This window comes from Lissotriton vulgaris, chromosome 11 (assembly GCF_964263255.1).
Source record: "Lissotriton vulgaris chromosome 11, aLisVul1.2, whole genome shotgun sequence".
Classification (NCBI taxonomy): Eukaryota; Metazoa; Chordata; class Amphibia; order Caudata; family Salamandridae; genus Lissotriton; species Lissotriton vulgaris.
Window position 1 is genome coordinate 378,129,625 of NC_141699.1, and position 14,326 is coordinate 378,143,950.

General features: G+C 42.9%; 1 protein-coding gene across 1 annotated transcript; it reads left to right on the plus strand.

Moving 5' to 3' along the window:
• Positions 1 to 306: 306 nt before the first annotated feature.
• On the plus strand, positions 307 to 1,030 carry LOC147679811 (uncharacterized). Its single transcript, XM_086944756.1, has 2 exons — positions 307 to 872; positions 985 to 1,030. Exons 1-2 carry the CDS (start codon positions 307 to 309, stop codon positions 1,028 to 1,030), a joined length of 612 nt encoding a protein of 203 aa, XP_086800882.1.
• The last annotated feature ends 13,296 nt before the right edge of the window (positions 1,031 to 14,326 follow it).

Below are 14,326 nucleotides of genomic sequence, written 5' to 3' on the forward strand. Positions count from 1 at the left end.
CGCTTAGCAGAACAGAGGGTAAACTGTTATATTTGTTTAGTATAGAAGGTGAAAACGGACAGAACTCCTTATTGAATGAGTGAATTAGACGCTTCTTTTCTTCGTAACCTGTCACATTCAAAGTGTTATCTTTCGTCCTGTCAATTTGAATTGAGAACATTTCAACTTTAAGAAACTATTCAAGTACCGTTCGTACAGTATTATATTTAGCGTGTTTTTATTCAATTTAATTCCAATTAATAGTCAAAATCCGGCATCACAATTGATATCAGAATTAAAAGAGAGTCAGGGGAAGAAAATCAAGTCATGTCCAGTGACAGTATTTTCAATGCTCTAGCTCATTTTCTTGAAGTTCCAGGTAAACCGGTGATGAAATGGAAGATATGGTACAAGGCTTTCGAAAATTATTTGGTTGCGATTAATGGCAAGAAATATGACGCTGAACGGAAAACAGCTATTCTTTATGGACTTTTAGGAGTTGCTGGCCAAGAAATGTTTGAAAGCCTACCAGAATATGAACCTGTTCCAGGACAGTTTATTCCCATTTATGAATTTCAGGAGGCTGTGAAAAGATTAGTAAAGCAATTTGACAAGGAAGAGAACATTATGTTGGGTAGACATCGTTTTGCGTTGAGGAAACAATTAGAGTCAGAAAATGTAGAAGAGTATATTGGTAGTTTAAGGGTGTTAGCCACTAAATGCGATTTTGGCGACATGGCAGATATGTACATCCGCGACCAATTTGTATTTCACTGTTTTGAGCATAAAATTCAGGAGAAATTACTTGCCTGTAAAAAACCTACATTGTCTGAGGTGGTAGATATCGCCAAGGGCATCGAACGTTCACTTGAAGGCAGAAAAGAATTGGCTAAAGTAAATGAAGCTTCATGTTCTAATGTTTCTTATGTAAACGACAGAAGGCGGAAAGAAATCGGTACTAACAAATCTTACAGTTCTAACTATAATTCCAATTCTTCCCCTATTGTATGTTTTAGATGTGGTTCTCTTAACCATAAAGCTGATTCCGTAAGTTGTCCAGCAAGTAAGAAAAGATGCACAAGCTGCCAAAAGGTAGGACATTTTGCAAGCGTGTGCTGGAAATTCGACCAAAAATACAACGTTAGAACAAACATTAATGTGGTAGATGATTTTGATGAGAATATGTGTTCCAATATTGTTCTAGCTCTAGATGACGGCGACAGTCACACAAAGGGTCCAATAGGAGTTGCAAAGGTAGGCGAAGTTGAGCTCAATATCTTGGCAGATTCGGGTTCGTCCTTTACAATAATTTCTGACAGCAAATATGTGAAGTATTGGCCTAATGAGGATTTATTTCCATCAGACGTTAATCCTACAGCATTCCGGGAATTTAAGATTAATATGTTCGGTTATTTTGAAGATATTCTGAGCATAAAAAGTAGAAGTATCAAAACCAAAATTTATGCGGCAGAAAGGGGTAGAAACATAGTAGGGTGGAGAGATCTTGCCAAATTTAAGATAATCCTAAAACCCGGATCAGATGATCCCATTGTGTTAGATTATAGTTTCATTTCTCTTGTTTCTCCTCCATCAGAAACCAGAAACGAATTATCAACTATTTAAGTAAGTATGTTATAGATCTAAAATCAGATATGGAGTAGGATAAGTTTCATGCAGAGAATAAGAATGCATACCCACATAGTAGATGTCAGCGTTCATAGGTTATACCGTGCGGAGAATTATTACAGCATTTCAGAAGTTTATAAAGAAAGTGATATCAAATGTATAGTATTTAATGATGATTTTGTCCATCAGTCTAATGTATTCATTTCGAACATAGATGGTTCTATGCAATGTGCTACGACACAGTATTGTTGGAGATGAAAACCCGGTTAACAGTTTATTGGATGCTTCCTGTTTGAAAACATCTTGCATGTGGCCAAAGAATTGAATGTTTCTAAGGGTGGCTATGCTGTAGTTATGATCTTCCTATGCTCATGTTTCCCCACCGAAGATACTCTGCTTGTCTACAGAACTTTTCATTATATTCTCTATAATCCAAGGACTTATTGGAAGAATTAAAAGTTCCTCATGGACGTAATTTTACTGGCTTTGGCATCTAAGTTACCAGTTAAAGACATTATTAATGAAAGAAGCATCATAATTTGTTTAAGTGAGGGATGGATATGACTGTCATATTGCCTCAAATATGTTGATTTAGCTTTCCTCAAATAGGTTGGGGGATACAGCAAAAACCAGGCAGTTTTTAGTGATGACAGAGTTTTATTGTTATGGTTAGTGACACCTAGGGTAGGTGCCAGCTCTCTGAGCACAACCTCAGTGAAACAAACAAGTTTCTTTAACAAGTATTCCAAATGTCTCAATAAATTAAACCAAATTTGTTTTCATGTTCCTCATGTTTAATTCACATGAATCTCTCATCATGGCACCTACCCTAGGTGTCACTAACCATAAGTTTGATTTCCACACCTTCTCTGTCAGGGGGTGATATCTTTGAAGCACACCACAACCAGCTTACCTTAATCTCACTGAGGAGTGCGTGACCCACACCCCAACAGAGTTTTATTGTTCACACTTTTGGGAAAGACCTCACTTATTAAGCTCAGCTGAATAGAATCTGTTTGTTCTTATAATAACATCTTCCTTGTTACTTCTTATTCATTATGTTTCCCTGCTGTGCATAGAGGGGTGGAAGGAGCTGACACTAGTCATCATATATCCAATTTAACCATTGCATTTAAAGAGTATGAATGTATTTATTTATTCCTCCCATAAAAGGGAGATGTTGTGGTTCTAGTTGTTAGATACTGCATTCCTTTCCTATTGGTTGCTAGGCACGCGCACAACAAGAATGTCAAGCATGTATAAAACTGACGTCAGAGGACGATACTATGAGATACACCGTGACTCTGCGCAGTCACTGCTCCTCGCACAAGCTCTTTCACTTGTTGAATAAAATTCCTATGTTCATTCTTTTCTTCTGGAATTTCTTCCTTCACATTTCATTACATGTACTCTAACTGTATGTAGTGTACAAGCATGGGCGAATTTTGCGAATCTGGCGTTCGCGAATTTTGCGAATTTGCGAACTCGCAATCCGCAAAATCCGCGAATTCTCGCAAATTTGCGGATTTTTTTTGTGTGTTCGCAAGGGTTTCTGCCAGTTCGGGAGGGTTTGGTACTAGTTCGCAATCGCGAACTTACTTGTCGGCTCGCAACGGTCGCGACTATGTTGTTTCTACGTCTGGTTCATCATCACAGGTTCCCAGCACCCTCTGTTTCACCACTGCCACCCTCTGTTTCACCCATGCCACCCTCTGTTACATCAATGCCACCCTCTGGTTCATCATCACTGTAGATTATGGGGGGGAAAGCAAGCACACCTGCCCTGCTTCAACTGACATGAATTAATTTGGGGTTAGTTTATTAATGTGTCACTGTTTTAAAATTCCAGGTCTGGCACCTGCTTCCTTATCAGTAATTTGCTTTCTGTTGCAGTGCAATTTTTTTTTCCAGGACCTTTGTGGCCTACTTGTAGCTATTCTATGAGCCTGCTGTGAGGGTCAGAGCAGGGTCATACAATTGTTGCAACTAGCAACTGAACTCTGGAGGGGCCCCAGTCAGGAAGCACTACAGGGAATGGTTACTAATGATGAGTTTGAACTCTTGCACCTGCCGAGTGCTTTCAGTTTTGCAAAACTCGTTTTTCTGCAATTTCGCGGGAATTCACGGGGCGCGAACACGCGCGAGATCGGATTCGGAAGCCGCAAATTCGTGCGAATATGTGATTTGTTTTTTGCGGCGTGTTAGTTCGCAAGGTTTTGTGCGTTTTCGCAAGCCGCTTGTAGCGCAAGGCGCGAAGTTACCCTCGCGGTCGTTGAAGGGCGCGGCCATCTTGTTTGCATGACGTATTTCCGTTTCCGGGCGCGAAGTGTAATCTCGCAAAGTGTGCGGCTCGCCAGTACAATTTTGCGAGTGTTCGCGAGGAAAATCTCGCACGAACTTACCCGCGCGGTCGTGAACGGGCGCGGCCATCTTGTTTCTCATTCATTGCTATGGTTCTGAGCATGCTTTTTGTATCCTCTCTAAATCTCTGCCATCCTTTGCTTGTTTGAAGTTTTTTTTGATCTATTTTACTTATTATCTATCCCTCTATTTTTCTAGCCCTATATTTTTGTGTTTACTGCTACTTTTGGTTAATTTTAAACTACTTTTTTAAACTCTTTTCTTTTCTTCTCTTCCCTATTCTATTTTCTTTATTCCTTTCCGCCCAGACCATGGTGAAGGGAGCCGGGAAGCATCCCGAGAAGGGGAAGGGTCCTGCACCCCGTGCCCGGCTCACGTGCGTGCTTTTGAGGGGGGAGCAGGTCGTACCCAGGGAGATCTTTAGCCCGGAGGAGGTGGCCGCATTCATTTTTTATGTTCAGCGCCGCCTCCCCAGGACCATCATGGCAGGCGGCAGGATCGTTGTCGGGTACGGGATCCGGGAGCGCCGGAAGCGGTGGGATAAGGTGTGCCGGGCCATGTACCACCACTCTCGGGTCCGGCGCACCTACAACTAGGCCATCCACCGCTGGACGGATGTCCTGGACCGTGAACGAGATCTGCTCGACCTGCTTGGCCTTGAGATCCCCGGGCTTGGTGAGTAGTAGTAGCTATTTCTTTACTACTCTGTTTTCTCCTGCTGTGTTATTATATTGCAAATTTTTGTTTTTTACCAAGAGCAATAATGCTGCTCATTACATTGTAGGTAAATTATATTTCAAAACCTTCTGTGCATTTCAGGTGCACTGCTCTCCTTCTCAGTAGTGTTGCTACTATGCTTATTTGTTTTTGATTTTGTGTTCATTTCATTGGTCTGTGAAATTATGTATGAGTGTAGTTTAAAGAACTGCGTAATTCTACACACTAAGGTTCAGATTTTTAATTTCCGGCGCATCCCTGCAAAGTAGCAGGGATGCGCCAGTAATTGTGTGCCATGCCACCATCACCCATGGTGCGCCGTATTTACAATGCAGTGCACCATGGGCCCAAAACGTCACCAAAGCGTTACGCATCTGTGCCGTAAAGGCGGCACATTGCTGGAGTTGCGTCGCAACGATGGCGCAGCTCCATCAATGCTCTGGGGTGCCCTATCTCCCCAATGATGCGTCAAGCCGTACGTCTGCTTCAAGCAGGCGCAGGGTTTGAGTCACGCATCATTGTCGTTAAAGTGAGTGATTGAAATCTTGTAGATTTCCCTCAGCCACTTTTAGGATGCGTTCCTGCGCAGGAACGCCCTCCCTTGCGCCGGAACGCCCCCTGAATGCGCAGGGCTTTACAACGTGATGCATCTCCCATATGCGTCACGTTGTTAATATACGCCGCACCATTGCGCCTCTTTTGTGCTGCCGCTGCGTCACAAAAGTCATGCAACAATGGAGCAAAAGAGCCGCAAGGGGCTTCTAAATCAGCCCCTACAGACTCAAGTCCAGTCCTTCCTTTGTACACATGGCGATAAGAAATAAAATAGTGGTGGTGGATTGATAGTTTGAGTATTTTAATGACTGGTTAATGTAGTAGGAAACTTTAGTGTTGTCGCTGATCTGCAATCACAATGGACTTTGGCTGTCACTTCGCGTGCTGCGGACTGCTGCCTGCCAATCCTAGGCAAACCTTTTTAGTACTTTGTTTAGTGAGTTACATAAGAAGTTTCCAATTCGACGGTCCGCAAATCAAGCAATACTAATAACGTAGTAGACCACATGAGATTGGTCAATAATATATCCCGTGGAATAGTTGTCTATTTGCTATTTCGCCAAAATATTTTGTTAGTTCTTTTGAAATGTTTGATTTGGTTGACAAATATCATCCATGTTTTCTGTTTTTCTTTCTTTCATGTTGTACATCAGCTTCCCCCAGGGGCAAGAGGAGGACACAGGAGGAGGAGGAGGAGGAGGGTGCTGTTCAGGATGCAGGCCATGATCGGGCAGGCGAGGGCTCCTTTGCTGGCCCCAGTAAGTTTTAATTTTAATATAGAGTACTTATTTTTTCCTAGCGTTCCTCATTTGATTTTTTCTAAATCGTCTTTGATCTTCTTGTAGACTGGATCTAAATTCTTATCCTGCCTCGACTATGACTCTGTGTGGTATTACTAGATAATTCTTATTAGTCTGTCTGTGTAGCTAACTAAGATTGCACATTTGGCAATTCCATTGGACTCCCATTCTAGTCAGAAATAGCTCTATGCACTGAGTGCAGTCCTCTGGGATTGTCCATAATGTCTTTTCAAGTCTTCTAAATGTTTATGCTTTGACAATTGCCAACAATAAAATGGTGAATGACCACCAAGAAAGAATAAGATACTACTTTACTTTTGGTTTGGATAGGAGGACAATCCATTCTACTACTGTTGCAGGGACAAATCTGCACAAACAGAACTATGGAAACTAAATAATGCATTGCTTAGCTTATCAATTATAATAGGTGCTGTTAGACTTTCCACATACCTCAGTGATAACAGACTTTGTAGTTGAACCCCCAATCTCCTTACTGACTAGATCGTGTGGCAGAGTCATGATCCCCAATGATGTCAGAGGCACGGACTCATGCTTGCAAAAATTGCAAAACCTTTAGCTCATCCACTCTAGTCTGGAGGACCAAAAACCACAGAGTCTATTTAAGTTTAAAAGCTTTATTAAAAGTAAACACATTTATTAAAATCAAGTTTGTCATAAAAGTAAACGTTTAACTGAAAATGGAAAAGTGCTTAGTGCTGACGATTAATTGGACACATTTCTTGTGGTCGAGCCGAGCTCTCACCTGGTTTGAACTTGATCCTGCTCATGTTCTTAGAAGTCAAGCTTCTGTCTGTTAGGAGAAAAAGTGGTGCGTGTTAAAAATAAAAAGCAAGCATTCATCAGTTGTGCCAAAAAGTGCAGCAAGACAACAGCCTTCCCTGGAAAAAGGGACATTTTTACTTTAGAGTAGACAGTCACAAATTATTAAATTGTATACTGTTTTTTTCACATTTCTTTCTTCCTCCTAGACCAAATATTATATAGTAGTCAGTGGTGTATTCTAACATTATTAAATGTACTTTGTAGGTGGAACATCTGGAGGCGGGGCCAGCGCGGAGGTGGTGGTGGCATTGGACAAGGACAACTCTGGGGAGGAGGCGGTGGAAGTGCCGGACAATTCTGTGAGGGATAACACGGTGGTGGCGGGCAGAGGTAAGCTATATATTCCTTACTTATTGAGATTGAAGACTGAAGAGTGTGCTTTCTGCACAGGTGTATTATAAATAAACCAGGTAGTAGCCTCCTCTAAATGTACTTCGACGTAGCTGTGAAGTTTTTGGCGAGAAGAATCCCAATCAGATCTGAGATGAACTTGATGGATGGGATGAACGAAAAGCGAAAGAAGGGTGTAAGTAAGTGTGGAAGGACGAGAAATGTAATGATGACGGGCAAAGAAGAATGATATGTGTTTGCTTGGTCCCCGAGGTGGCTGGGAAGGAAAGAATATGGTATGGTGCATAGCTGGGTGAATGATGAAGCAAGGATGGGTGGAAGGAGAACAGCCTGGGTGGGTGAAACAGAAACTGTATGTGTGCATATACTTTGAATGGATAGATGCCTGGATCATTCATGGTACTATCTGACTCTTAGATAGCATATGTGTATCTAGAGAGAGTAGACGGTCACTGGATGAACTAAGTGTTACTTTGAAGAGCATGTAACACCGCACCCGCACGTCCGTTCCAGTGTAGGAAAGGCAAGGAAAAGAAATTCTAATTTTGTCCAAATACTACCATGAATAGTAGCAGTAGTTTGTATTGCAACTGCAAGCACAGCATATATCCGGTTATTACGGTGGACACTCCCTACCTCTCTTAATAACTTTAGTTTAGTAGTAGTACGTCATTCATGTGTGGGTGTATCACTGTTCACTCAATAATAAGCAAAGCACCTAAAGTCATCCCATATGTCATCAAATACATCCCATGTGAAGTGATAGATAATCAGATTATTTAGCTTCTTCATTTTCCTTTTCTAATACTCATTTGCACTATAGGGTGAAAGCTAAATGAATTAAGCAGTAGCCCTTTTAACAGAGTATTCTCAGTGCCACCCGTAATAGAAAAGTAAGAGCTTCACCACCTGCATGTACTGGACCGGTACAGTAACGCAAGTCTGTCTCACTCACCATGGTGTGCGTCTGTTTTTCTCGGGTGCAAGTTCACTGCGCTGGCATTATGCCGGCTTGCATAAGATAACGTACCAATTTTCCTAAACAAGAGAGAAGAAGAAGAATAAGACTGGTGTACTGTCATAGTCGACTGTAATGGAAGTCCATAGTGCTCGTAGAATTTGTTCCTTAAACTCCCACTAATGTTAGAGCAAGGATGAAGAAGTCGGAGGTTACTTAGATACTGTCCTCAATAGTTATGTACTGTGCTTTCAATTTGCTACTTGTAGTGTGACACAACTTTCTGCTCAATCATTTTGTGTTAATCTTAAGGAGCATTGGTTACAGACTATGTTTTTCTTTCTTCATATAGTTGCTCCTTCCAAATCCAAGAGACCGTCAAGGAGGAGGGAGCTGGCTCGAATGGCCCGGCAACGGAGGCTGGATGCCACTGTCGCTGAATATCGGCGGCTGGTGGCCCTGGAGGAGGAGGAGACGTAGTCTGGTACTACAACAACATCCACTGGGACAGCTGCATCCTCCTCCGTGCGGGCTGCCAGCCAGCGCAGTGCTCCAGCGGTACGGAGCCGGGCTACCAAAGCCAAACGCCACCGCCGAGCAGCAAAGACAGCAGCTGCCCCCCACAGGATTTGCAAGGCACACCGGCGCCGCTTATGCCTCAGACTGTCCTACCTGGAGCAGGAGGTCCTAAGCTATAAGAACTTGGTGGAGGGCCTCCGCTTCGAACATGCCACCCTCCGCAAGGAGCATGATGCCCTGGCTGCTAAAGTCAACAGCACCCTGCCGTAGTGTCCCTTGCCCCTTTTTTAGAGACTTTTGGGGGGTGGGAATTGGGAGTTGGGTTTTTTGGGGACTTTTGAAGGAAAATCATTGGGGTTAGGGAGGGTCTTGCGGGAGATTATTTTGTTAGGGCTATAAAAATATACTTTTTGAAACTTTATCTGACCATACCTGTTTTTTACTGCTTTTGAGTCTGGTGGGTGGGGGGTTAACAGTAAGTTTGTTTTCCTGAATAGTCCTAGGACTTTAGTAGTCTCTCGTCTCTCCTAATACTCAATTATACTACCTCCAACCAAACGCTTATCTTACCTGGAATTTCTGTTTGAAAGTAAGGCTAGGCCCAGGGCTGGCTCCACGGGAAATGGCGATTAAGGTTGCAAACCAGGGCGGATGAAATTTCCTCCTCATTGCGGTGCTACTAGTGGTGTGACACAGTGGCAGTTGCATGGCTATGGAAAAAAAGAAAATGAAACCTGGTTTGTCCTTACTGTAGCATTACAACGGTACGATAGAGAATATAGCAGGTGACAGTTCACTAGACTACAACAGTGCCACAATGTAGCCTAACAAATGGTAAAGTATTGATAGTATAACTTGTACTTGTGTAGGATTTCTTTGACATTGGCTACTACTACAAGAAATAGTACTGAAGCTGAGTAAGTCTAGAATATATCCTCGGATTCCTTCACCAGCCTGTTGCTATGACCTTATCCTCCTCAGCAAGTGTGTGGAATTATTGATGTCATTTAGTCACACATCAAGCAAAACCACACAGCCCGGGGGAAGAGGGTTAGGGTTTGTAAAATGGATGGGAATGGGGGTTTCTTTTTGGGTAGGTTTTGTTGAGAGAAAAAAAAAGCACAGCATGGACAAACAATAATTGAACATAAAGAAATTTTTGGGTACAAAGCTAACCATAAATCTTTTACGTGACATAAAGGAAGTGCATGCACTACTGAACGCATTGTTACTGAAAAGTAAGTAGTACTTTCGACAACCGTGAATGACAGAATGCGACAGTACAGGGCTACATTAAATTAGGTTTAAAAAATAGCCGAAGTAAAACCTATAGAATGGCTGTAGGGATCAATTTAGAAGCAGAGAGAGATCCAAGAAATGCAGTCACACACACTCATAGAAGAAAAGAATGGATACTGTATCTGTATTGTTGTAGTTGTCCTGTTGAATTTGGTAAGTAAGTTGCATGCAGCAAACAATTCCTCTTATTAGCGGCACTCCTCCATTCCAGCTGACGCTTCGTCCATCAATGTTGGTGACCAGAAGACACCCTGTCCACTGCCTGCCTGGCGGATGCTGAATTGGGGCTCGCTAATGTGAAGCCTGACTCCATCCTTTTTTCCCCATTGCACAGACAGAAACCCGGCCTGTAATTATTGAACGAAAAACAGCACTGATAAATAAATATAAGGTATGTACGCTGTGTAGTGCAAAAAGTCACACTTTGATTTTCCTAATAGACAGTACAACATTTTTGAAAGTGCGTACTCTGTCTGAGTCACCTTTTGAAGGATAAATAAGTATGGGCAAATTAATTTAGCGGATCTTTCCCCTCAAGCTAGGTGTACTGTAAACTGTGTTTTAGAACAAAATTAGACCTTCCCAGCAGTGCTCTCACCCAGACCCTTAATAAAGCCAGTCGCAAAAATGTAGAAGACCCCCAATCAGATCTCAAAAAACGAGGCCTAGCACAAAACTGGTGACAAAACGTACTTCGAAAGTAAAAGTAGGCCCAAATACCCCCTTACCCACCGTGGATTGTATTCAAACCACTTGCAAGCAAGCAAGCAAGCAAAAGTATCCATAGCCAGCATCGCTCCAAGACTCGAAAACCCCCCACCCAAACACATGCAATAGAAATACTGCTAATCCTAACGAGCCCTAAGTTAAGAATAGTGCCAGTGGCAGAGGCTTTCTTTAACTATGCCAAATCCCCCCTTTCCCACCATGGATTTTCTTCAAATGACTTGCAACCAAAATTACACATTCTCACGAGTGCTCTAAGACCCCAGAACTCAGTTGCAAAAATCTAGAACACCCCGAAACACATGCAATCCTGCTGCTAGGGCTAACCCTAACGAACCCTAAGTTACAAAAAGTGCCAAAAGGCTTTTCCTTATGGATTTTGTCCCAACCACTTCTATCCGGTATTAGACCTTCCCAGGAATGCCCCAAGACCCGCCAACCCGCCCGCCAAAAAGCACAACACCCCCAAACAGCCTAAAAGGAAAATCTCATACTTACAATATTTCTCGGCCTTCGGTCCAAACGCGCTGTGCAGCTAGGTCAAACACCCAGAACCCCCCCAAAGAGCTCCTCAAAGGCAAGCAAGTCAGCAAAAACACAAAAAAAATTCTGCCTCCGATTTGGTCCAAACCACTTTTATCCGGTATTAGAGCTTCCCAGCAATGGCCCCAGAGCCGTCAACCCAGGAGAAAACGAGTAGAAGACCCCCAAACAGCCAAAAAGCAAAAGTAAAAAAATGGGGACTTAGTCATTTTTTTGCCAATTTCCCAAATCACTCCGCGCGCGCTCTGCAGCTAGGCCCTAACTCCCCTCTGCCACCATGGATTTGCTTCAAACCTCTTGCAAACTAAAGTATTCATAGCCAGCAGTGCTCCCAGACCCCGAAACCCACCCACAAACACCAGGAAGCCCCCCAAACAGGCCCCCGAAAACGCTACATTGAGCAAAATGTCAAAAATAGCAACAAAAAAAATCAGCGTGGATTTTGTCCCAACCACTTCTATCCGGTATTAGACCTTCCCAGGAATGCCCCAAGACCCGCCAACCCACCCGCCAAAAAGCACAACACCCCCAAACAGCCCAAAAGGAAAATCTCATACTTACAATATTTCTCGGCCTTCGTCCAAACGAGCTGTGTGTCAGGATCCATGGCTTCTTGCTATGACATTCCGCCCTTCTTGTATTCTGCTGCTTACTTTATGTCCATGACTCTTATACTGTATATTTGGTGTGGGTTCTTCAGCACCTTCCTTGTTTTCTGCCACGTGCTTCATTGACTCTATTTCGCCAGTCTCAGCCTCTTGCCAATGCTTGTTGTATCATCTTTGGTTACTGCCCAATGTGTTATATGTCTCCGTGTAACTTTTGCCAATGCTTGTTTCTGTTTCACTTGGCAAGCTGCCTTTTACGTGTTACCGCTTTTTCGCCCACATTTGCCAATGCTTGTTTCTATTGGTTCCGATTTGGATTTGCTGCCGAGGTCTTTTTTCCCTCGACAGCTCCTGTATCTCGGTTAAGGACTATAAAAGGGGACCACGCCCTGAACACCGTGCGGATTATCCTTCCTGATTTCCCGAGTTCGGATGTCTCCTGCCTTCGCTCCGGTCTCCGCGCCTGAGAGGTCTTCACTTCTGCACCTGTTCCCGCTGCCTGCTAAATGGTAGTAAACTACCACGAATATCCGCTAATCTGAGTTGCAGGTAGGATTGATCCTTTGTTCTTCTAAGCTGCCGGCTGGCGATTCCTTTGAGACTCGAGGGGCGTTTCCTCTGCAACTTAGAATCCTCGTATTTCCGAACATTGACACTTAATTGACCTGCCTTCTGGTTTCTTTCTCCGTGTGTATAAAACTTGAAACGAACAGTATTCTAAGGCGAAAGGACCTAGATTTGGTTCCAAACTTTGGTGGGACTTCATTTGTTTGAACATTGGAAATTAGCAATGTTATTTCATGTCGCTTGAATGTTTGGCCACGTCAATCTTGATGAGAATATAGTGTTAACTGTGATGATAACAGTGTAACCTTTCTGAGAATGTTTCTTGTGCTCTAATTAACATTTATGAATGCGTGTTTTGACCTTTTGATCTCTCACTGAATCTGAAGTATAGCTCTTGCTATTTACATGCCTGCAACATCATGTTAATCGGAATATGAATCGTAATATCATTGTGAATATAAACATTTCTTTTTGGAAACCTAATCTTTGTTTGGCTTCAATAACAGAGGATATTGTTTCTGATTATTTCCTTTGAGGAGACCTTTCATATCTGTCCATTCTAGCGGGGTTCATTGGGTTAAGTGTTACTACTAAGGAACTGTTCCTGGGGAATTCAAGTGAACCTAATAATCACGACCCTGACAGAATAATCCGCCCACGAATTTTATTCCTCCCGAACAGTATCCAGATGAATGCCACCATGAATGATCTGTGTGCTATGATTGGGAATTTACAGACAGAACTAACTGCAAGTAGAACTGAAACAGCAGCTTTAGCTAACAAGGTTACCCACTTACAATCACGTCTGGATTCGGTACCATCCTTAAGTCAACGTCAAGTAAACGTATCTAGTTCACCACCTTCAGTGTCTGTCACAGTTCCTACTACCGTTCCTTTGGCTCAACCAGAGAGGTTCGCAGGGGAACCTAACAAATTTCAAACCTTTTTAACACAGGTCCAATTGCATTTTATGGTAAAACCAGCTGCATTCCCTGATGCTCAATCTCGAATAGCCTTCTTGATTTCCTTTCTGAGTGGTGACGCAGCTATGTGGGCAGTTCCCTTGGTGCAAGCTGATGATCCTCTCTTGTACAACTGGGTGCATTTTAAACATGAATTTGAAAGAATCTTTGATAGACGGACAATAACAGGATCTGCCGACAGAGAGCTATTAGAACTACGACAAGGAAACAAGGAGCTAGTTCACTATCTCACACAATTCAATCGTCTCATTGCCGAGACTGATTGGCCTGAAGCTAAAAGGGCAGCGCTATACTATCAAGGGTTAAAGGAAGAGCTAAAGGACCTCATAGCACCAATTGACCCTCAACCCCGAACTTGTGCTGACCTTATTGCTCTTAGTCTTCGTCTGGATCATCGAGTAGCCGATCGCAAAGGGGATAAGAAGAGAACAGATGTTCGAATCTTTTCTAGGGCAAGGGACAGATCGCATCCAAATGCTCAAGAAACTACTGAACCCATGGAGATTGGAAGCCTGAGAAAGCCCCTAACCCCAGAGGAAAAAGAAATTCGAAGAAAAAATGGTCTTTGCCTTTACTGTGGAAAAAAGGGACACTTCGTTAGAGAGTGCTCCCTTAAACCTAAGAACTCTTGGTCTAGAGACAAGAAAGAAGTTAAGTCGGAAAACTAGAGAACTCGAATTTGGACCAGGAGACTTTTTCGAGTTGGTTATCCCCTCCTGAACAATTTGTCGCTAACACCTTGCAGTTAACTGTACCTCATCTCACCTTGAACGTTTATTTTAGTTTACCCAATCTGAGAAAAATCTTGGTAGCAGTAATGATAGATTCTGGTGCCACTGGAAATTTCATCGATGCCAAGTTTATTACCAAGACCAATATACCTACAATGGT

What these genes read in the sequence shown, in the direction of transcription:
- LOC147679811 (XM_086944756.1), top strand. Translation starts at nt 307, where the DNA reads ATGTCCAGTGACAGTATTTTCAATGCTCTAGCTCATTTTCTTGAAGTT. An exon ending in GGCAGAAAAGAATTGGCTAA is followed by an intron (nt 873 to 984) that starts AGTAAATGAAGC and finishes TCTTCCCCTATT; the next exon opens with GTATGTTTTAGATGTGGTTC.